The following is a 25669-nucleotide window of genomic DNA, read 5'->3' as shown; positions in this document are numbered from 1 at the left end:
AATAACACTTTATTAATTCAAGATTGTTCGGTCAGTCGCGCAAACGCATACCTTGATTTTAGGTTTGAAAATCGTAATTATATCACGTGAACATATACATAATCACAATGAATTGATTAATTAAGAACGTGCTTAAAGTATTCTAACATACTCAAAAAAAATATTTTCCTAAGCTAATTTTGGGATTGTTGTAAAGTCATCAATTATGAAATTATTTGGGGAAGAAGTGTACGAATTTAATTATTATTAATAAGTCACTAAATATAACTCAACATTCTTTCTCACCATTAAATTCGTTCCTACTGCAGCTAAAAGAACTTCCAGTCAATATTAAAGAAACAACTAATACACTAACCTAATAGATATTCTCAAGACTTCACTTCTAGAATCTAATACGTACATATTCTTTTAATAAACTTACTACTTATTTTAAGTCATGGTTTTATCACTGACTCTCATCAAAACAGATCCTCCATCTTCCAATCTAATCATGAAGTCCAACGAAAGCTAACGAGCTATTTCAACAAGACAAAAAGAAACAAAAAAAAATGAAATTCTAATAAATACCAGCAACTCAATATGAACCAACATATAAGCACGTATTCAACGAATTAAGGCAGGAACATGCTTGAAGATGAAAACAGAGCATGCTATGGTGAAAATACCAAATTAATAGATGAAAAATAAAAGCTAAACCTCGATGACTTTCTTCTGTATTTGATTTATCAAACAAAGCTCTAAGTGAAAAATTTGGCAGTACAAGTTGCTCTGAATTGAAGACAAAACTTTCAACCGAAACTTCGACTAACGACCTTGACTTTGAACCAAAGAGAAACCTCGACTGACTCAAAAACTTTAGCTATTTATCTTGTTTTGGAGGTGAGAAGTTTATTAAAAGAGCTGGATTTTTGAGCTCTTACATGGCCCGAAAATGGAGAAAAGAAAATCGTATTTGGGTGATCTTTTGGAGGAAGCAAATAAGTCGCGGCTGTTACATTTTTTACTGCCCTTCTCTTCTTCTTCCTTTTTTTTTTTGTTGCTAAGTGCTTTTGGGTATGTGTATTTTCAGAGATGTGAATCTATGTATTTCAGCCGTGAGAATGAAATGAGTAAGAGTAAAATGAGATCCTCCTTGCAGAGGGGGGGCTGCGACTAGGTTCTTTTTAAAGGGGGAGGGGTTTGTTCCTTCTTCTTTAGGGAATAGGGAAGATGTGGGGGGTTGTGAGTGGGGAAGCATGGGGGGACAAAGCATGGGGGGACAAAGCATGGGGGACAAACATGGGGGACAAAACATGGGGGACAAGTATGGGGGACAAGCATGGGGGACAAAGGAAAGTGGAGTGGGGACACGCCTGGGAAGATGGGAGCGGGAAATATTCAAGCACGATAAAAAATTAGGTGCTCACAAATGGCACGACATCACCCTTTGTTCTTTTACTCATATAACATGGCACGACATCACCCTTCGTGCTTTTACTCACAAATGATATGGCACCGCATCATCCTTCGTGCTTTTACTCTTAATAATATGGCACGACATCACCCTTCTTGCTTTTACTCTCAATAATATGGCATGGCATCACCCTTCGTGCTTTACACTCTTCCTTATCAGCATATGTATATCAATGACAAACAAGGCAGGAAGCATAAATAACGTCAAGGAGAATGTTTAAACGAATATTCCAAATGAATCCCAATCACAACTTTCCAAGCCAACAATAGTTCAATAAACCCGCAAGAACCTTATTATTCAAGTATTCCAACAAATCTCACAAATGATCTACAATACAAGTATAAAATCTAGTATCTCAAGAATATCGTCCGTAGCAATGTATTAATAATTATGCATATTGATGACCAAATTAAACACACCAATGTATTCTCAGAATTTTATCGAATTTGATCAAGTTATAATAAGCTAAGTCTTAGTTTATAACATTTAATATTATGTTCTTAGTATCTAGGAGCCATGTAAGGCATGAAGCAAGAAGGTCGCGATGATTCTACAAGATACAATTTATAACATAATTTATCCTCGAGCATAGTTAACCCTGGAACATGCATATATGCTCGTCACCTCATATATGTATCACCCCTCGCATATAGCAAACAATGTCAAATAATAGAAAAAATTCCCTCAACAAAGTTAGGCAAGAAACTTACCTCGCTCCAAAAGTCCACTTAAAACTAAATCACAGCCTTACCTCTCAAACAAGCCTCTGAACCAATAGAGTCTAGCAAATTACCAATTAAACGATTCAAATTAAGCCTTAGGAACTACCCACGATTGCAAAAGATTCAATTTAGGTCATTATTGAAAAAGTCAACTCCCGGGCCTGCTTGGTTCAAACTCGAAATTCGGACTAAAACCCGAGTACCCGTTTACCCCCGAGCCCGGTTATGTAATTTGTTTTGAAATTCGACCTCAATTTGAGGTCTAAATCGCAATTTTACAAAAATCCCTAATTCGACCCAAACCCCCAATTTCCACCATGAAAATCCTAGATTTTAGGCAGAAAACTCATGAAATGTAATGGGTAATTGAAAGAAAGTAGGTTAGAACATTTACTAACAAATTGGGGAAGGAAATATTTTAGGAAAATCGCCTCTAGGTCTTCTAGTTTTGAAATTTTGAAGGAATGGCAAAAATTCCGTAATTGGGACTGTTTTAACACTGGGCGTCAGTGTTCATCGCGTTCGCGCGATCACTGATGCGCTCGCGAAGAGCAGTGCATGTTAGGATTGTGCGATCGCGAGAGGCTACACGCGTTCACAAAAGTTTAACCCCCTGACCTCCGCATTCGCGAGACAAGACCCGCATTCGCGTAGTGTAACCTCAAGTCTCCTGCCTAGCCTAGCTAACGCTACGCGTTCGCATGTGACGAGTTGTGTTCGCATAGAGCAACCTCCCATTGCTCCGCGTTCGCGACCATAGTCTCGCGTTCGCATAGAGCAACCCCCTATTGCTCCGCGTTCACGACCATATTCTCGTGTTCGCGACCATAGTCTCGCGTTCGCGTAATGTAAAATCCTCCCCCAACCCGATCCCCTTCGCAGTAGCGTGAATGGCTTCGCGATCGCGAAGCACAACACACCAGAAAACCAGTTGCAGCAAAAACATCAGATTTTTCTAAGTCCAATTCACCCCGTAGCATATCCGAAACTTACTCGATCCCTCGGGGATCCAAACCAAACACGCACACAAGTCTAAAAATATCATACGAACTTGCTCGTGCGATCAAATCGCCAAAATAACACCTAGAACTACGAATTGAATACCAAATCAAATGAAATTTTCAAGAAAACTTTGAAACTTCTATTTTCACAACCGGACGTTCGAATCACGTTAAACCAACTCCGTTTATCATCAAATTTCACAGACAAGTTATAAATATGGTATTGGACCTATACCGGGTTCCGAAACCAGAATACGGACCCGATATCCAAGAAGTTAACTATGGGTCAAATATTTCAAATTCATTAAGCCTTTAAACTTTTAAATTTCAACAAAATGTGATAACTCGAGCTAGGGACTTTCGATTTCGATTTCGGGTATACGCCCAAGTCCCAAATCACGATACGGACCCATCGGGGCCGTCAAAATATGGATCCGAGTCTGTTTGCTCAAAACATTGACCAAAGTCAACTCAAATAGCTTTTAAGGCAGAAATTTCATATTTTTATCAGTTTTTAACATAAAAGCTTTTCGAAAAAAAAATCAGACTGCGCACGCAAATCGAAGAGGACTAAAATGAGGTATTTGAGGCTTCAAAGCACAAAATTAAGTTCTAAGACATAAGATGACCTATCGGGTCAGTTTACTGTGAAGTGTTAGGAAATGAACAAAAAAACTCTAGCACGGATAAGTTTGAAGTTTAGCAAAAAACTTAATAGAAAATTACGTACTGTAAGAGAAAACTTCAGCATGTTTAGTCTGAAGTGTTAAGAAATGAACTAAACAAATTCAACATGTTTAGTCTGAAGTTTTTATGAAAAACTCAACTGCAGACTGCGGGACAAAATTTCAGCATGTTTTGGTATTTTTTAACTTGAAACTTATATTTTTTGTATTTACCAGCCACTTTTTATCTTTTACCACCTATTTTATCTTACATTTAATTTGTCTGACCATATAGTAAATGACCTAAAAAGTTACTTTTGCATTTAAAAATAGTAAATTAAGTCTTTTAATTTGATTATGTGAAAACTTTGGCTTTTCAGGCTAAAGTTATTTTTTTACTATAGAAAAACAATGGACTTATTAGGCCAAAGTTACATTTCTTTATGCATTTACCACTTACTTTTTGTTAATATTTTTTATGGCTCTTCTTTTGTTTTGTGTGGTTATTATCTTGTAATATGTTATATAGATGAAAATCTTGTTTCGTTTTTGTGTATAATTGTTTTCAATTTTGAAGGATGCATTCTCATTTTAATGTAATAATATAGTACGTGGCAACCTAAAACTTCATGCCTTATAAGCTGAAGTTAGCATATATAAGTTAGAAACTTGAACCTTTTAGGTCTTAAGTTATCATCTATAGCTTTTGACAATCACACTTTATATGTTAGAAGTTTTTTGTTCATTTCCTAAAACTTCATACTAAACATGCTGAAATTTTGTCCAGCAGTCTGTAATTTTTGTAATGAGTTTTTTCGAAACTTCAGAGAAATATTGTTGAAGTTATTTAGTTCATTTGCTAAACTGTATACTGCGTTATAAAACTTCAGCATGTTTTGGTATTAATTTTTAACAAATTAACTAAATAACTTCAACATGCATTAGCAAAAACTCTTTAGAAAATTACATACTGCAAGACAAAAACTTAAGCATGTTTAGTCTGAACTTTTAGCAAATGAACTAAAATATTTCAGCATACTGTAGACTGCGTTGGTATGACGTTTTATCAAATAAACTAAATAACTTCAACATCGATTTGCATGAAGTTTTAGCTTCAACGTGAAACAACTTCACGCTACATTAGCATAAAATTTTAGCTTGTATTTGATTAAAACTTCGTAGTTCAACGTGAAACAACTTTGTTCTATATCTTTCATGCATTAAATTTGAAGTTTTGAAAAGTTTTTGAAGATCTATAAGTGAAAACAACATGCAATATCCGTCAAATAACTTCATGCAAGTGTGTTTAAATGAGCATAAGTGAAAATATCTATAGGTGTTAATTGAATTTCGATTTTGTTTTTTAAGTTTAAAACTTAAAAAGCATGACGAATTACGAAAATAATTGCGGAAACATATATCATGAAGATCAATCAGTTTCAAAAACTAATTCGAATTCTGAAGATGAATCGTAATACTTACAATGTATTTTGTAATTTTGAATTCGGAATATGAATTTGGTTCAACTTTCTATTTTTTGATAAAGTTGTTGAGAGGAGAGGAGATTTGAGGAGGGACGGAGTGATGGAGGAAAACGCAATTAATGCGTGATGCAACTTTTATATCTTTTGTCAGAGGTATAATTGTCATATTATTATATTTTTTTGTCAGATAGCTACCAAATCAATAATTTTTAAATATAGGTACATTTTAAAAGGTGTCACAGATATAGCATACGGTTGCAAATCGCCCCAGTAATTCGTGTTTGATCGAACTTTTAGAAAGTATTTAACTGTATTTTTCTAAAAAGTGTTTCTCAAAAATTGCTTCTGTTTTACTCAAATGTATTTTCTTACTTCTAAAAGTTTGGCCAAATCCCTCTTAACTTAAAATAAAAGGCACTTTTGATCTAAAAAACTTGGCCAAACAAATTAATAATAGAAGGGGCAAGTGCACAGATAGCCATTCTCAAGGATACTTGTTGATAATAAATTAGCGTCAAGAAAATAATCAAAACCGAAAACTATTGCATCAAGTGTAGTATTTTTATTTCAAGTAATTTGAGTGTACAATATCTATGAATCCTCTGATTCTTCTTTTCAACAGTAAATAAAAGAGCCTTTGAGTTTAATCTTGAATTTTAATTTATTTTAATCCAAGTACTTAAGGCCTGATCTTGATCTTGACGTATTTTTAATCCAAGGGTTTGCAGTTTGTTTTTGAATCTTCGTCTTGATATTTTAATCCTTAGAACACTTGGATGCTTGTAGCTTTTAGAGAAATCTGTAGCGTTTGATCCACGAGCTCCCTCTTGCTGCTTGTTATAACTTCTGGTGTCCTCTCTGAGTTATGAAGACACCTATTTATAGTTGTGGGAAGGAAGAGTTATGATAAGAACAAACTCTTTCCGACCAATCAAATTGAAGTGTGACAAGGCCGCATTTGATTGGTCAGAACATGTCACATGCACACGTAGCGCGGTTTCATTGGTCCTTTAATTAGACTTGGCATGACCTTGTCATTTTGACGCGTGACACGATTTTATTGGCCTTTTAATTTGACTTGGCATGGCCTTGTCATTTTGACACGTGGCACGATCCTATTGGCTCTTCCGCTTGACTTGGCGTGCCACGTCATTTCACGTGTGGCACCAAACTGGGCCTCTAGGATAATATCTTGGGCCTAAAGAAATGGGCTCATCATTTGTAGCCCAACTAAATGGGCTAGCCCAATGAATTTGGACCTATTTATTTAATCTATATATATTGAATTATATATTTAATCCAATTATATTAGCCCATAGTACTTATTTGAACTAATGTATTTAACATATAGTACAAATTATTTTATTGGATTTAAGTCCAATAAAATTTAAATGCTTACAAATGCCCCTACTTCAAGACTCGTCGAAGTATATATTTTAACGACCAGACTTGAAGTATTTGATGAAGACGACATACCCTTTATTTTCATTTCCACGTAAATTTATAAGTCTGCATGAATACATGGATCTGTTGCAATTCTCAAATACTTATTTGACTTAGACTTCCATGCATTTCACATTAAAAAGTCAAAGTTTTGCTGGTGTAACCCCAAGCATCCTAGATGACGTAAAATACAAACCTTTAACGCTTTGATAGAAATCCAATTCATATAGGATTTCTCTCTTCTACTTAACATATAAGTTATAATTTACACCTATTCCCATACGCCAAAAGCACGTCATGTAATTCTAATTGAGCTAGGATACCCAATTCCTTTTGGATTACAAGACTTACTGCTCCCACATCGACAAAGCCACTTATTATGCTGCCTTGAGAAATCTATAAATAGTCACATTCTCATGTATTTTGAGCATCAATTAGCTTTCGGCGTTTTGACCCTGCTCTTGAGTTCCTTTCTTTGATGATGGGAGGCATTGACGCGAAGGTAATTTTTTCTTCTTTTTTATGCTTTCTTCTTTATTTTACTATGTTGTCTCTTTTTTTTCTCTTTTTAGATGTAAATTTGTAAAATTATGAAGTCCTTCATAAGTTTGAGACGAAATTTTTTAAAAGTTCACGATAAAGACCTTTAAAATTTGTGGCGGAAACTCATAAAAGTTCGTGATGAATACCTTTAAAATTTGTGGCGAAGACCCATAAAAGTCCGCGTAAAAATCCTTAAAAGCTCGTGGTCATGATCTCTAAAAGTTTACGGTAAAAACCTTTAAAAGTTTGAGACGAAATTTTTTAAAAGCACGTGATGAAGACCTTTAAAAGTTTATGGGGAAGACCCATAAAAGTTCGCACAAAGAACCTTAAAAGCTCGTGGTCAAGATCTTTAAAAGTTTGCGGTGAAGACCTTCAAAAGCACACGATGAATACCTTTAAAAGTTCGTGGCGAAGATCCTTAAAATCTCATGGCAGAAATCTTTAAAAGGCGGCAGTGAGGACCCTTTAAAACTTGCCACAAGCACCTTTAAAAGTTCGAAACATACGCCTTTAAAAAGATCGGAACGGAAACCTTAAAAACTTCGAATGCCTTTAAAAGTTCGAGACGATGACCTTTAAAAGTTCACGATGAAGACCTTTAAAATCTTCACCTTCAGAATTATCCCGGACAACATTTTAAAACCAACTTTATATTGCACCATGCTGGCAATTTTAGATTTGCGCAGTCTTGTCAAAATATTCATATCTTGGTGTAAAAATGTCGAAATTACAAACCGTTTGATTTTTTGGAAACTACACTTCAAAATATAAAATATGTCTAAAACATGGTATTTAATACCTTATTTATAGTTTCAGATAATATTTCGAAGTCAACATAAAATTCTGACATGCTGACGATTTCAAACTTGTGCGACTTCACCAAAACTCTTATATCTTGAGGTAGGAACGCTGAAATCATGAACCGTTTGATTTATTGAAAACAAGACTTCAAAATATAAAACATGTCCAAAATGTAGGATTTAATACCTTAAGGATAGTTTCAGATAATATTTCGAAGTCAACATCGGATTTTGATATACCGACAGTATCGAATTGGCGCGACTTTGCCAAAACTTTTGTGTTTTGGCGTGGAAGACTCAGAATCACAAGACGTTTTTCTTGCTATCAATCGAAATTCATGATATCCATTCTCACCAAATATCTTGGGTTCAAGTCTCACTGAATTTGAAATGTTGTGCTGAGTAACCTTCCATCTTATACTTGTGTTCCCTTTTGACGCCTCTCTTCTCTTCCCTTTTTTTTAGGGCAGAGAGCGGATATGAAGACCAACAAACTTGAAGGTCATATGAACATGAAGATATATCGAATCCCCAGACTCAATGCAAATACTTTGTAGCCTCCTAAAATACTAAAATCATTCCATTGAAGATACCAATTTACCACAAAGACTTACCCCCTTTAAATCAAATGGGATCCAAAGTTTAATAGAAGAATGGTATCTCAGCTCGATTTTCAAGTGCTGATTGAATGGATTATATTCCATCGTACTTCATTTGGACAACGATTGGGGGATTATGTATCTTTTAAACTTATGCGACTGAACTCATAATGAAACTCTAAGATGCCTACTTACCTCTGTGAAGAGGATCAAGTCATACCGTAGTTCAGAATGGGTGAATTTTTATTTTTTATTTTTATGTCCTAACTTTTGCCTAGGCTTCCTCTTTCGAGGTTTTCAACCTAGCGGATTTTTTTTCATGTCCTAACTTTTGCCTAGGCCGCCTCTTTCGAGGTTTTCAACCTAGCAGACTCTTTTTTTTGGTGGGTCGTACACAGTTTAGACTCATGCGGGCCAGGAGTGTAGGAACATGCTGTTTAGGCTCATGCATCAAGGAGCGTTACAACTTCAAGGATAATACTTCTTCAAAAACTTGCCATTGATAGGGTCGGTTCTCATGCCATCTGCATCAACCAGCTTGCAAGCCCCACTTGAATAAGCTTCTTGCACGACATATGGCCCATCCCATTTTGAAGTGAACTTTCCTACAGGTTTATGGGAAGTAATAATGGGTCTTCTTATGGCAAAGACTTGATCTCCTACTTGAAAGGATCTTGGGCGAACTCTTTTATTGAAGGCGCGAGACAATCGAGCTTGATAACATTCAAGACTCTGTTGAGCTTCCAGCCTTTTCTCATCAAGAGCCTCCAACTCTGCTAATCGAAGTCGAGCATTTTCTTCATCAGTGATGTCTTCTTGAATAGCTAATCGTAATGAAGGTATTTGACGCTCGAGTGGCAAGACAGCTTCGACTCCATAAATGAGCGAATAAGGAGTTGCTTGTGTTGGCGTGCGGTGAGTCGTCCTATATGCCATAGAGCTTCTTCCATACGGTCATTCCAATTTCGTTTGGATTTGGAAATGACTTTCTTTAACAAGTTGCATAGAGTTTTGTTGAATGCCTCAGTTAGACCATTGGCGGCAACATTGTACATCGAAGAGTTACGTTGCTTGAAGCCAAAGAGATCACAAATCTTGTTCATCAATCTATTATCGAATGGCTTTCCATTATCCGTTATTATGTAACGAGGAATGCCAAAGCGATAGATTATGTTTACTCGGATGAAACTTGCAACATTTTCCTTCTTTACCTCCTTAAGAGCAACAACTTCAGCCCATTTTGAGAAGTAGTCAGTTGCAGCCAAGATGTGTAGGTGCCCACCAGAGGACTTTGGCAGTGGTCCAACAACATCCAATCCCCAAACGTCAAACGATCAGGATGCCACAATCGGGTGCAACACTTCAGGAGGTTGATGAATAAAATTTGCATGGAATTGACAAGCCTTGCATCTTCGAGCGTAGTCCAAGCAATATTTTACCATCGTTGGCCAATAATATCCCATCCTTTTTATATGAAAGTGGAGCTTTGGTCCAGACTGGTGTGACCCACATACCCCAGAATGTGCCTCTTGCAAAGCTTGGAGTACTTCTTCTTCCCCTAAGCATCGCAAGAGTATTCCCTCGAAAGACCTTCTGTATAGAGTATCTTTGTAGTAAAGGAAGCGAGGTGCACGACGGCGAATTTCAGTTCTTCTTCTCGGATTTTCTGGAAGTATCCCATAGATTAAGTAGTCGATAATGGGTTGTCACCATTCTTATTTCTCGGTTTCAGAAACAGCGACAAGATGCTTGAGTTCATTTTCTTCACCTTCAACCTCATTTGGCGGCGTTACTACTCATTTTTGGCAGACAGTAACTTGCGCTTGATCAGGCATGGTTAATGACGAAGCTAGGGCAGCTAAAGCATCAGCCTTCTTATTTTCTTTCCTTGGCACATGCTGAATAGTCATATCACCGAGCCACCCCATTAATGTTTTAGTGTAATCATGATATGGGCGTAGATCAGGATTCTTGACCTCGTAACTACCTAGAAGCTGATTGACCACTAACTGAGAGTCATCAAAGACTTGCAATTGCAACAGCTTCATTTCGATAGCCATTTCAAGACCAAGTATTAGTGCTTGATACTCAGCAACGTTGTTAGAGTAGAGTTGCGTCAACGTAAAAGAGTAGGGTAGAACTTCACCTTGAGAAGTGACAAATACTAGACTAGCACCAGCTCCTCCGCGATGTGCAGCACCATCAAAGTACATCTTCCATGGAGGTTGAACTTCAATGATTATTGCGTCCTTATCAGGCTGTTCATCAGTTAGCTCCCAATCATCAGGTATAGGGTGATCTGCCAAGAAGTCTGCTAATGCTTGTCCTTTTACAAGCTTTTGAGGGATGTACAAAATCTCAAATTGTTAAAATTGGAGATACCATCTCGCTAGTCGATCACTAAGAATAGGTTTTGACATCACGAATTTGATGGGATTTGCTTTAGAAACAAGATGAACAACATGAGCTTGAAAGTAGTGCTTTAACTTTTGAATTGAGAAGACTAACGCCAAACACAACTTTTCAATTGGTGAATAATTCAGCTCGTTTGGTGTCATCATCCTACTCAAGTAGTAAAGAGAGTTTTATTTTCCCTCACTATTTTCTTGGGCCAACAACGCTCCAACAGACCTTTATTGTGCTGAAATATATAGTATCAACAGCTTTCCAAGTATAGGGGCTGCTAAAATCGAAGGCTTTATCAAGTAGGATTTAATGATCTCAAATGCATTGCTACACACTTGGTCCCATTTGAAAGGGATACCTTTCTTCATAAGGCAATTTAATGGTTAGCACCTCTCAGCTAGGTTTGAGACGAATCTCCTAAGGTACGCTAACTTTCCTTGCAGACTTTTCAATTCGTGAATATCCCGAGGCTTAGGAATTTTAAAGATTGCATCTACTTTGGCTTGATCAATTTCGATCCCTCTATGTCGGACAATGAAAACAAGGAACTTTCCAGAAGTAACTCCAAAGGCACATTTTAATGGATTCATCCTAAGTTGGTAACTCCGAAGCAACTCGAACACCATTCTCAAGTCTTTCAAGTGGTCGCTCTTCTCTCTTGATATTATCACCAAGCCGTCAACATAACATTCGACATTCTTGTGGAGAAAATCATCAAAAATATTCTGCATAGCCCTTTGGTAAGTAGCACCAACATTCTTCAAGCCAAAAGGCATTACCTTGTAGCAATAAATGCCCTTGGGGGTATGGAATGCAGTAAGCTCTTCATCTTTTGGCACCATGCGAATTTGGTTATAGCCCGATGAACCGTCCATAAATGACATTTCCTCGTACCCAGTAGTAGCATCGATCATCAGCTCTGGAATAGGAAGCGGGAATTCATCTTTCGGGCACGCATTGTTGAGATCCCTGAAGTCAACGCATACTCGAATCTAGCCATTTTTCTTCCTTATAGGGACAAATAAAGTTAGCTTCAATGAGTTTGTTAACTTCGATTTCAATCAAGGGAACCAAGTCTGGCCTAAAGTGCCTTTGGGCTTGTTTAACAAGGCGAGCACCATTCTTGACGGCAAGGTGATGAACTGCTACTTTCGGGTCCAAGCCATGCATCTCTTTGTAGCTCCAAGCAAAGACATCCCTGAACTCCTTGAGTAACTCAATATAAGTATTTTCTTCATCAACTTCTAGTAAGGCACTTAGGTAGGTGGGTCTTGGTTCTTCATCGGTGCCAAGGTTAACTTCTTTTAAGGCATCAACTATAGTTTTCACTCCTTCTTCAAGTTCAGGTGGAACATCTTCCACATCTTCATCTTCTTTAGAGTCCCCATCGTTGAAGGATATATGATAACACAGTGAAACATCCTCCAATTCTGCATTATTCTCCATTGAAGATGGAACACCATTCTCGCCTTATACAGTAACATGATACGAAGAACCCACACTTTCTTCATATTCGTCACGTTCCTTAGTGTAGACCACAATATATGGCTTTACCTTCAGTACTTCTTTGTATGAAACCACAAGTTTTGTTTGTCGCCTCATTCTAGAAGGAACCAAACTTTGGAAATCCTTAGAGATCTTCTGGATTTTGGGTGAAGCGGGTGTTCTTATGCTTTGAAAATTTCTCTAGAACTTGTTCCCCTTCTTTAATGTATCCAATCTCTCAAACATGGAAGTTCTCACAGTTGATTTTCTAAGTCGATCAAAGACAGAAGGCATGTTAGAACCAGCAGATTCGTCTTCTACAGTGATATAATTGCTGCTCGCCCTTCTTATGGAGATGCACACTGGTGATGGTTGCTTGTATCCCAAACCTTCACATGGTTGCCTCGTAGCGTATTTTGATGGGAGCTTCCCTAACTTTGACGGCTCATTGGGATTGTATCCAGCTTTTGCAAATATCATGTAAGCATTTGGATCAAAACCTTCATCTGTTCGCTTTGTAGAGAGTGCCACATTCTGCAAACGATTTTGGGCTACAAACCCTGCAAGTGGCTTTGAGGACAACTTTACTGCCTCAATTCGTTTTACCAGAAGAGTTAACTCTTTTAGCATGTTAGTTTGGAGATTAGATGATTCGCCTTCATCTTTCTTTCTTTTAGGGACATATTGGAGTGCAGGATTTACTTTCTTGCTGTAAGACGCAATATCCCCTATATGAGATTTATTCGTGTTGGGTTGTACCTCCTCAGCAATATCTTTAGTTTTTCAACAACCACCTCAGCTCTCTTGGTCGTTGACTCATCATCCATGTCATTCATGACATCATCGATTTTTAGCTCCTACACAATGCGGTTCTTCAAGTAGAACTTTGCATCGGCGAAGTGTGACTCAGCCTCGGTGAATGGCTCGTCATTAACAATTATCTTCTTCTCGACTTCACCTTTGTAGTATTTCAAACATTGATGGTAGGTATATGGAACCACTTTATTCTCATGTATCCAAGGCCTTTCAAGCAAGATGTTGTATGAAGTCTTTTCATCGATCACATGCAGCCATGCACTTGATTGCATATCTTCAATGATGATTTCCAGCCTGATCGTGCCTATGGCTCTTTGCCCCCCTTGGTTGAATCCTTGGATCATCACACGACTTTCTGCGAGTTCGTTCATAGGAATACCAAGTTCTTTCACAGTGCGAATTGGCAAAATGTTCACTGAGGATCCTCCGTCAACCAAAATTTGATTTATCCTTTCATCACGCTTATAGCCAACCAGGTACAATGAGTGGTTATGAAGAGTGTCACCTAGCAGAAGATCATCATTTATGAACGTGACATTTTCCTCACAAGCATTAACTTCTTGAGGAGTGGACTCGATGAGCTTTTCCGAAGATGTTGCCAATGGTAGGTCATCACTCTTTTCTTTTCCTTCGTCAGCATGGCAACAAGAGGCATCGATATCCCCATGGGAAATCTTCATGCGGAACCAACTTGGTAAAAACTCCTCCAAGATCACTAAATTTCGTGGCTTTTGAGAGTGGTGCACCTCCACTTTTTCTTTCTTTAAGTGCTTAACCGGATTCCATCTCCTTGGTCTTTTTACCATCATTTTCCTTGTTGGTTGTTCTACTGATTCTTTTCGTGGGCTCCTTCTGTGGTGCCTACGACGAGTCACCAACATCCAACCTTCATCATCATCAGGTTGATTGACTTCAGCTTTGTCGTTCTCCAGTAATTCTTCATCTTTACTTTCTTTAAAACCACATAATTCATCCGGACTGAATGAGCCAAAGGTGACAGATACTTGATTTGCGCTTGCTTTCTTATCTTCAAGCAAAATCTTCTTTTCGCGAGCCACGTCCATAACTTTGTCCTTGAAGACAAAGCACTTCTCCAGAGGGTGGCTTACAAGTCGATGGTATTTGCAATAATTTGGGTTATATGTTTTCCCAGTTTTATTTGGTCGCTTCATCTCCGGAAGCTCAATGAGATTTAACTCGAGGAGTTCTTCAAAAATAGCTGGCACATCAGAATCCAGAAATGGGTACTCTTTCTCTTGCATTTCTTTTAGAGTCAACTTTTCACTTGGCTTATCTTGAAAAGAAGTGGATTTCATATTCTGCTTCTTGCTCACCTTTGTCGTGAACTTTACATGTGATGTGTTGACATTCATTACTTCTTTGCTTTCAGGCTTTGGTACGAACTTGCCCCACTTCTTGACTTCTTGCTTGTCGTTCCCCTTGCCAGGTTCATAGATGGACAGCCTTTCATTTCCAGCAGAGGCCATGCTCAATTCCATGTCATGGGCACGAGTTGCAAGTTCTTCAAATGTGCTAGGCTTGATACCTTGCAAGATGTAGCGCAATCCCCAATGCATGCCTTGGATGCACATCTCTATGCCCGAAGCTTCACTAAGCATGTCTTTGCAGTTGAGGCTTGCATTCCTCCAACGATTGATAAAGTCGATAACTGGTTCGCCCTTTCGTTGACGAGTATTTGTAAGTTCTATCATACTCAAAGTACGTCTCGTGCTATAAAAGCGATTGGGGATTTCTTGCTCTAGTTGATCCCAACTATCAACAGATCCAGCCTCGAGGTCTGTGTACCAATAAAAAGCATTTCCTTTTAATGAGCGGACAAACTGCTTGATGAGATAATCTCCATAAGTCCCAGCATTGTTGCATGTCTCAACGAAGTGCGCCACATGTTGCTTTGGACTGCCTTTGCCATCAAACTGTTGAAATTTTGGAGGTTGATAGCCAACATGCATCTTTAACATATCGATCCTTGAAGTGTATGGCTTTGCGTAGGTAAATGAGGACCTGGAAGCGTCTTCATATTTGTTTTTTATAGTCCCTTTAATGAACTCGTTTAGTCGATTGATTGGAATCATCCCTTCCGAAGATACTGGAATTCCTTAGTGGATGCAATTTGTCGTGGGGGAGGATCAATCTCTTGAACTTCCGGGAGTTTGCCAGGTGCATGGGTGGATTCTTCTTCCATCAAGATTCCCACCCTATCTGTTAGTTTGTCGATTCTAGCATCTTGATTTTGCATGTACTTGGTCAAGCCAGCGATTGCTTCCGTCAAGTTTGCCAACTGCTCCTCCACAGATGAAGTGTTTGTCACCATGGCTTGCATGATTGTCGTGGATGATGGAGAGTAGCATGGATTTTCACATAGATTGATCTTTGATTGGCTCATGCTATGTGGTGTAAGTGGGGAGGATCCATCACTTGAAGCATCATCACTTTCCTTCACAGCAGAGTGCTTGGATCCTGAGAGGTCAAGCATGGCAAGAGTTTTCTTGATCTTTTCAGCAACATCGCTTCCTCTTTTGGGTGCGTTTATGGAAGATCTTGCTCCTTTTGAGGATGAAGATCCAAAAATAGGGGTTGATACGGATGACACTTGGGGTGCTTGTTGTCTTAACGAGCTTGCTTTGCTCCTCGTAACTGGTCCAAAGCTTCCAAAAGTAACATCGAGGACGCTTTTCACATCAGCATAGAACCTGGAATTAGCAACCTTGGTGGAAGTTGGACTGGAGTTGAATTTCTTTGAAGCCATTTCAATGTTCTTGAACTTCGGTGATTGAAAAGTTTAGATGAGAGGTAGAGATTGTCCCACTGGGAGTGCCAGAATTTGTAGACAATAAATTTGCGTCAAGAAAATAATCAAAACCGAAAAATATTGCAACAAGCGTAGTATTTTATTTCAAGTAATTTGAGTGTACAATCTCTATGAATCCTCTCATTCTTCTTTTCAATAGTAAATAATAGAGCCTTTGAGCTTAATCTTGAATTTTAATTTATTTTAATCCAAGTGTTTGAGGCCTGATCTTGATCTTGACGTATTTTTAATCCAAGGGCTTGCAGCTTGTTCTTGAATCTTCGTCTTGATCTTTTAATCCTTAGAACACTTGGATGCTTGTAGCTTTTAGAGAAATCTGCAGCGTTTGATCCACGAGCTCCCTCTTGCTTCTTGTTATAACTTCTGATGTCCTCTCTGAGTTATGAAGACCCCTATTTATAGTTGTAGGAGGGAAGAGTTATGATAAGAACAAACTCTTTCCGACCAATCAAATTGAAGTGTGACAAGGCCGCATTTGATTGGCCAGAACATGTCACATGCACACGTGGCACGATTTCATTGGCCCTTTAATTTGATTTGGCATGGCCTTGTCATTTTGACGCGTGGCACGATTTCATTGGTCTTTTAATTTGACTTGGCATGGCCTTGTAATTTTGACACGTGGCACGATCCTATTGGCTCTTCCGCTTGACTTGGCTTGCCACGTTATTTCACGTGTGGCACCAAACTGGGCCTCTAGGATGATATCTTGGGTCTAAAGAAATGGGCTCATCATTTGTAGCCCAACTAAATGGGCTAGCCCAATGAATTTGGACCTATTTATTTAATCCATATATATTAAATTATGTATTTAATCTAATTATATTAGCCCATAGTGCTTATTTGAACTAATGTATTTAACATATAGTACAAATTATTTTATTGGATTTAAGTCTAATAAAATTTAAATGCTTACAATACTATTTAGAGATTAGTCAGTACTTATTTTGTCTTGAAATTTTAAACTAATAGTCTCAACTTTAGGACAATTCATGATATTTTTGTCCTAAATATTTTAACTAAAAAATTAAAATTCGGGATGCATTGGCTAATTCTTAAATAAGAGTTCTTTAAATCGGCTATCAGTGTCATTTCTACCCAAATAACGTGGAACCGAGTGGATCACTCAAACGCATTTGAACCCAGGGTTAAAAGAGTGATCAATTGAACACTTTTTACTGAAAATTTTACTCAAGTGAAATATTACTTTACACACAGCTGAAACAGGTGAGTGGTGACACAGCGGCCAGCGGTGAAGGATGTCAAAATGCGATAAATTCTTTTGAAAAAAAAAGAAGGAACCTTTCGCCACTGCTCAGCAGGCGCAACTCGCCGGAAACTGTCGAGTCTCGCCGTCGCCGGACGCTGTGAAGCTGGTTCGATTCTCCGGCAGTCTCCGTTGAGGTTCGATTCTGTTCTATTCTCTCTTTAGGCAGAGACTATACGTTCATCTTGCCTTTCGGAGAGAACCTCACAGTAATATATTCAATTTTACTTTAGCTCAACTCTACTTATTTATTGCTCTAGTTATTCACCATAACTATAAATAGGCTGGTAAATAACTGGTAACTAACCAAAGAAATATATCTATCTGAAAGTCTTACGAGTTTGATTTGTGGGTGAAATGTGCTTTTACTTTCTTTTTCCTTCTGGTTATCGAACGATATCCTATAAATCAGTGAATTGATAAATGTTGATGGTTCAATAAAAAACTGCTTTACTTGTTAGAGAAAAGGAATTGAGAGCTTGATAAATTAAGTGTTTTGGTAAGTATGTTTTTAATAAGTGTGATACCCCTTTTTTAATTATTCCAGTTTGAAATTTCAATGTAATTGGGGAAATATTTTCGCAAAGTAACAAAAAAAAGTTCGTTAATCGCCACTGCATCCATTAAAAGAGCTTTTTTTACAATGAAGTTTGTTAAGAATGACTTGCAGAATCAAATGAATAATGAACTTTTAGATGGTTGCATAGTGTTTTATGTACAAAGAAAAGCATTTAATACTATTTCTGATAAGTCTACTATAAAATAATTCCTGGATATAAAACCTTTCACTAGTATTTGATTTATATTGTTAGTTCTATTACAAGTGTTTTACAACTTAGCAAATATTACATAGTTTGATTTAAAATTATCAGTGCACCCATTCATCGAAGAAATTTTGTATTTACTTCCTCAAAGATTGATCAACCTTAGCGAAATTCTTGACTTAGCTATTTTTTGCACCTGCTACTATCAGATATCCAATTGCTTCAATGGAGTGCGCTCTTGCATGTTCTGCTTCAGCAACAATTGCACTACTCAGCTGCCGCCAAATACGATGGGGAAAGACACGTTCAGCTAAGTTACCCAAGATTTGGAGCAGTTCGTGGCGTTCTGGTAGCTCAAAGAGGAATAGGTCACTACACACTGTTGCCTTGAGTACCACCGCAGGATTCGGAAGCACCATGGAAGCTCCTGCTGCAGCCGATGCTCCACATCTTAATTATATGTGGTCTGATAACAAGAGGCCAAGGGTCTGCATAGTAGGTGGTGGATTTGGTGGTCTTTATACAGCACTGAGGTTAGAATCACTTGTTTGGCCTGATGACAAGAAACCACAGGTAGTCCTCATAGACCAGTCAGAACGTTTCATTTTTAAGCCATTGTTGTATGAACTTCTCTCTGGAGAAGTTGAGACATGGGAAATTGCTCCACAGTTCTCGGACTTGCTTGCCAATACCGACGTGCGGTTCCTCAAAGACAGGGTAAAATGCCTATATCCATGTGACCATTTAGGAACTAATGCACCTACAGCAGGGACTGTTCATCTCGAAAGCGGTCTCCTAATAGAATATGACTGGTTGGTCCTTGCTATAGGAGCTGAGGCCAAACTTGATATCGTACCAGGTGCTGCAGATTATGCCTTGCCATTTTATACCCTAGAGGATGCTCTTAGGGTTGATAAAAAGCTAAGGGAATTAGAGCGCGAGAACTTTGGTAAGGACTCTGCAATACGAGTAGCGGTGGTTGGATGTGGTTATGGCGGAGTGGAATTAGCTGCCACGATATCAGAAAGGTTGCAAGAAAAGGGAATTGTACAAGCAATTAATGTTGAAAAGACAGTCTTACCAAATGCTCCGGCAGGAAATAGGGAAGCAGCACTAAAAGTACTTTTGTCCAGGAAAGTTCAACTTCTACTTGGTTATTTTGTCCGGTGCATAAAACAAGGAGTCGAGTATCAGACCTCTGATACTGAATCTAAAAGTACGGACTCAGCAGCTGATCATTCTGAGAGTGTAATACTTGAATTGCAGCCTGCTGAAAGGGGCTTAGAGGGTCAGATCATAACTGCAGATATAGTTTTATGGACTATTGGATCTAAGCCACTACTTCCTGAGTTGGAACCTAGTGATAAACCTTACAACATTCCTCTGAATGTTAGGGGACAAGCAGAAACTGATGAAACTCTCCGTGTCAAGGGTCATCCTCGTATATTTGCTGTTGGTGACTCTTCTGCGTTAAGGGACGAAAATGGGAAGGTGCTACCGGCTACTGCACAAGTTGCTTTCCAGCAAGCAGATTTTGCTGGTTGGAATTTGTGGGCCGCAATTAATGACCGTCCACTGTTGCCTTTTAGATATCAAAATTTAGGTGAGATGATGACCCTTGGCAGGTGTGATGCTGCTGTTTCACCAAGTTTCACTGATGGGCTGACCTTGGAAGGTTTTGTTGGTCATACTGCAAGAAAAATAGCTTATTTGATCAGATTACCAACAGATAAGCACCGAGTGAAAGTAGGAATCAGTTGGTTACTGAAGTCCACGGTGGATTCTGTTGCAACAGTACAGACAATGCTCGCTAAAGCTCAATCAGGATCTTAGATCAATGGGTTCCCGGTTAGGATCACAACTTTAGAGATTCTGTATAGTATTGTTGATAAAACTATTTTAAGTTGAACGGGCAATCTAATCAAGGTGTTAAATTATGTAGTTACTTGGTGAAATTATTTTGTACCGAAAAAATTGATCATAAATTTAAAATATTTTTTACTGCTGTTACCATGAGTTGAGCTTAAAGATAGACGTGATGATTCCTATAGCCAACTCCAACTTGTTGGGACTGAGGCGTAGTAGTTGTTGTTTAGCTGTTTACCGCTGGTAGTGTGAAAAGCTGCAACTTATGAACATTCTAAACCTTCAAATTTTCAAGTTTTGCCAATTAGTGCTGAAACCTTCTAGAAATATCCAAATGCAAAATCGGACATACGTCCAAGTCCAAAATCACCATTCGGACCTAACGGAACCATCAAAACTCCGGTTCGGGGTCAAATACACATAATTCAAACTTGGTCAACTCGTCCAACTTAAAGCTTCTAAGATGATAATTATTCTTCCAAGTCATAATACCTCATAGAAAGCTACTCATGCCCTCGAACCATCGAATGGAATGAAAACGCTCAAAATGACCGGTTGGGTCATTACATTCTCCCTCACTTAAACATACGTTCATCCTTGAACGTGCCAAGAGTCGTTCCAAAGTCATCCAAGCACTGTGTAACCTTACCATGCATATACCCGGAGGTGGTCCCCTATCCATATAAGTCTGTCAACTCAACATAACCGAAGATTCTTGCTTCAACGTTAGCCCATAAACCTTGGAACCTAATTTCCAGCATCCGGAAATCCTCACAAGACCCGAATCAAGTTTGTAAATTAGGGGTTGAAAAGGTAAACCATATAAAAAGATGAAAATTACTACTACTATCATAGACTTCACAAGATTGATAAGAGTTACGATAAAAACTTGAAAATACACTACTATATGACCTCGCAAAATTGATACAAAATGGCAAACTCCTAGCCATAGGCTTCACCAGACAACCAGAGAAATTATGCTCTTTCCATCTAACTTGAACTTTTATTTCTTCCATTTTGCAAAGAGTTTAACTACTATACACTGACATTTACACTATCAATTCATCTAAAAAATAACTACAGGTGTTTACACAATCAGGTCATTTAAAAGATAACAGCGTGCAAATAAAAGATATTCACGTTAGCATTTATTGTGTAATATACAGGACAAAAACTTCTACTCCCAGCTCCAACACAGAATCACCACAGAAGAATAATAAGATCACCATTTTCTCCTATTTGATGCATTTCTGAAGCCTCTTCCATCTTCCAAGTCATTGGAACTTTATTGATAAAATTACAATGTGATACAAGTTTAGAAAATCTATTATTTTGTGACTAAATTTCTTCACCCTTTTTGTCATTGAAGGAAACAGGTCTCTTCACCACCAGTGCTCCACAAGAAATTGGCATATGTAGATGCATAATAAGGATTCCTAGGCTCGGCTGCCACGGCCTGTTGGTATCTTTCTTCTGCTTCCCATAAGTTCTTCCTAACTGTCCACAAGAAGTTCGCGTACTGACTTAGGACCTCCGCATCTGGTGGTTCCACTTGGACTGCGCGCTTGAAGCACTCTTCAGCCCTGTTACAAGAAACGAGTCATTGTCTTAAGATCGTATATACCATCAAATATTCTTCAATTTCAAACTAGTTGGAGTCAGCTATATGAATCCTCTGTATCAATTTCCCTCCACTCAGCTCATTTAATTCCAGTTTAATGTCCAAAAGCATATCTCACGCCAAGTCTAATAGTAGCAGTTCAGAGCTATGAATCTGAACCTACTACTCTTGTCAACACAACATCGTCTTGTTCCAACAATCATGAACAATTTCCGAAGTTATTTATAATCTTAGCAGCAGTAAATTATAATCGAAGAAATAGGCTTCAAATAATTTATATGAGCAGCAGTGTCCAAACAACAATAATGTACTAGAACAGGCAAACTCAATAACCTAGTTTGGCATACTCTTCTAATCTTGTTTGAGAGATTGCACAGATCAAACAGCAAACGTTTGACAATTTTAACACATTGTAGTGGTTTGGCTTTTCAATGTGAAGAAATCTTCAACATGTTATAAAAAGGGCAGACCGGTGCACGAAGTATCCCCGCATTCACGCAGGATCCGGGAAAGGTCCGTACCCAACGGAGTGTAATATAGGCAGTCTACCCTGATACAAGGACTAATTTCATGGCTTAAACCCGTGACCTATAGGTCACACGGAGACATCTTTACCGTTCATGTAGTAAACTTTACCCTAGACGCTAAACACATGTAGTAAAGTTTATCGTTTGCGCATGGAGACAACTTTACCCTTCGAGCGATGTAGTAAACCTATAGGAAATGACACAACCAAATCACAGGGATGAATAGTACTCGTCCATTTTAGTAATGTAGTACAACAACAGCAAACTCAGTGTAATCCCACATGTGGGGTCCGGGGACGAATACTACTTGTCCATTTTAGCATTGTAGTACAACAACAACAACAACAACAAACCCATTTTAGCAATGTAGTAAAGCTAGTATATCCTCCTCTCCAATTGATTAACATTACTAGAAACACATTTTACAGTTTTTTATCACTAAATGAACTAGGACAACAAAATCCACAGGGTGTAATGACTGCTACATTATGTAAGGCAAGAGAATTCGAAGAAATTTACGTACCTATTATAATCTCGAGCAGTAACTTGCAGAAACTGTGCATAATTGCATAGTAGAAGCGTGTTATAAGGCTCGTGAGATAGCGCCATCTGGTAAAGAAGATCTGTCTTAAAATACTCAACATTGTTATCTTGATCAATCTCCACAGACAATGGCGAAAAGAATCTTAACATGACTTCATGATCAAGTCCAACATCCCTTAAACCTCTTATATTTAAGGCTTCATCCTCTATCGAGTTCCATAATTCTATCTCTTCGTCGCTTTTCAGTACTCGATCTTCAAATCTTGATAATTCTTGAGGAATATGAGGATGTTTGAAGAGTGTTGAGGAATTACTCAAATCCCTATTCCCTATACTAAAACTTCCAAGAATTGATGTTGTTTCTATTGTATTGACATGATCATAGGCCATTTCTAGTTTTGGCATTGCAATAGCAATATTATGAGATGTAGAGTATACACTAAAATTGGCCAAAATGATCATAACATAGATCATTAACACAGGCGTACGACTAAATACTTGTCGAAAAAGCCAAATAAATGATGCATACATTTCTCTCTGTACTTCACCAATAATCATCTCCAAATCTTCATTGCACACTGACTCCCTCAAGTGCAATGCATAAGTTTGTAACTCCACAATTATGAATACCAATGAGGAAAATGCTTTTTTCACTGAGCAAAAACTATATTGTTTTATAGGTAAACACTGATGTTTCTTTTTTATCATTCTAAGTGATAAAGGAAGTCCAAAACTCTTAGCTTTTTGTTCAATACTAGTACATAAAATAGCCTCTCTTTCTGGCCAATATGGTGGTTCTGGTCTAATACCAAGCATTTTTGGCTCTAGGGACTCAAATTCTGATTGCAAAAATGAACCTTTTTTCCCATATTTACTCTTATATGAACATCCCTCAGAATGTTCTCCAAAATCTGCACATAACCTTGAACTACAACATGATTGTATAGTACTATGACTTTTACAGGAATTTTTGTTTAAGTAATGATACCTCAAGAATTTTCTTGATATTACAGAAATAACCAAGTTTACATTTTTAGCACCCCATTTTGCCGAAAAAGAAGATGGTAAACAGAACAGAGAAGTGCATGAATTACAACTTGGTTGTATACTACTATGACTTTTACAGAAATTTTTGTCTAAGTATTGATACCTTAAGAATTTTCTTGATCTTACAGAAATAGCCAAGTTTACATTTTTAGCACCCCATTTTGCTGAAAAAGAAGAAGGTAAACAGAAAAGAGAAGTAGATGGAGGATATAATGCTTGAAGCATAAAATTTTGAGGACATTGCACATTTATAGAAGCAATTTGGAGTTTCATAATTAACTATTTTCTGGTCATAAAGAAGAGATGATACAAAATGTAAGGAGAGGAAGTAATGGAAATGAGAAGAAAATAGGCAAAAGAAGTGGTCAAAAGAGAAAACAGAAAGTCCGTGGAAAAGGGTACTTTTAAAAATCTTTTGAAAAAAAATATGTTAGTGGAACTCTTATTTGAATCTAAAGTAGAACTTGAAATTAAAGTCAAAATAGACTCTAGAAGTTGCTGTGGTTGCGTTAGATTCAATCCAACCTGTGAAATACAAGTCAAGAAAGCAAACCAACATTATGAAGACTCCAACGTGGCTGATCCAATTCACATTAGAAAACCAAATCCAATATAGAAAAACATAAAGTGTCCAGCTTTATAACGACTATTTTTATGGTTATAATGTATATCACCGGTACCGGTTATGAGCCACATTCCGCTAAGAATTTCTGGTCTTTGTCCCTTTTATGCATTATAAATTACAGGAAAAATGAAAAAGAAAAAAAAACTTGAATTCTATAGGTTTAGCTAAGACTATTTCGGAAATCAGAAACTTATTCTTTTTTTGTATCTGATTTCTAGAGTCAAATGAGTTTTTTTTTATCGTCATTTTGAATATTTTAATTTGTTAACTAATGTGACCGATAGTATTTTACGTAGTTTTCAAATATGTAAATTTTATCAAAACTAAAAAATTTAACTCTTGAAATTCAAACTATACCACATAAATTAGGATAGAGGGAGTAATAACATCACCAACATATATGAAATGATTAATTAATTCTCCACTTTCTCATCCTTACCAGATGTTTATATCAAACTATATTAGTTTATCATGGTTAAGTGACTTGTAAAGTAAAAATATGTAATAATTAGTCATAGTTAAATTAAAAGAAATGTATGTGTAAATACATCTCATGCTTTTATTACAGGTATAAACACCATATGCGAGTGAGTCTCTTAATTCCATGATTTTCATACAAAGAACCAATAAACATGTTAGTCCCGTCAATATTGCTGTATTTGTAAATAATAATTCTGCAAAATATAAGTTATCGTAATGAAGCAGTAATTAATTCGAGCCCACTGAATTCACAGTGTTTCCTTAAGGAATTTAATCCCCTCATAGTACCCAAGGTAATGGATTATTTCCTCCCAGGATAGAACGAATCACACACTGGTGTAGCGGTACTTCAAACCCCAGTGTTTCAGCGAACACAAAGTTCGGTAGCAAATCACACTTACAGTTACTTTGTTTAAAGTTAAAACAATGCAGAACGAAGGAGTAGAAACTCAGAAAATCGTATGGAAATGCTGAGAGGAAGGAGTGCAATGTATAGCCAAATCTGTTGAGCGATTTCAGTTTTGTGTCTTGTGTATTGTGTGTTGTGTGTGTCTTTCTTCAACAGCTGCTGCACATATATATAGCAGCCAGTGTTAAAGAAGAACAATCGTCCATCCTCCATGGTGGAGCAAGCATTAGCTTGTTTGTGGAGCAAGCACTTGTTTGTGGAGCAAGCACA

General features: G+C 37.6%; 2 protein-coding genes across 2 annotated transcripts; one reads left to right on the top strand and one right to left on the bottom strand.

Moving 5' to 3' along the window:
• Positions 1 to 17458: 17458 nt before the first annotated feature.
• On the top strand, positions 17459 to 20291 carry LOC104085114 (alternative NAD(P)H-ubiquinone oxidoreductase C1, chloroplastic/mitochondrial). Its single transcript, XM_009589070.4, has 2 exons — positions 17459 to 17654; positions 18491 to 20291. Exon 2 carries the CDS (start codon positions 18507 to 18509, stop codon positions 20112 to 20114), a length of 1608 nt encoding a protein of 535 aa, XP_009587365.1. The 5' UTR covers positions 17459 to 17654; positions 18491 to 18506; the 3' UTR covers positions 20115 to 20291.
• Positions 20292 to 21130: 839 nt separating this feature from the next.
• On the bottom strand, positions 21131 to 24278 carry LOC104085113 (uncharacterized). Its single transcript, XM_009589069.4, has 2 exons — positions 22819 to 24278; positions 21131 to 21730 (listed from the first exon to the last, which is right to left on the bottom strand). Exons 1-2 carry the CDS (start codon positions 24156 to 24158, stop codon positions 21508 to 21510), a joined length of 1563 nt encoding a protein of 520 aa, XP_009587364.1. The 5' UTR covers positions 24159 to 24278; the 3' UTR covers positions 21131 to 21507.
• Positions 24279 to 25669: the final 1391 nt, after the last annotated feature.

Source organism: Nicotiana tomentosiformis, chromosome 5, assembly GCF_000390325.3.
Source record: "Nicotiana tomentosiformis chromosome 5, ASM39032v3, whole genome shotgun sequence".
Classification (NCBI taxonomy): domain Eukaryota; kingdom Viridiplantae; phylum Streptophyta; class Magnoliopsida; order Solanales; family Solanaceae; genus Nicotiana; species Nicotiana tomentosiformis.
Note: the sequence above shows the minus strand (reverse complement) of the source record. Positions and strands in the feature narration are given on the sequence as shown.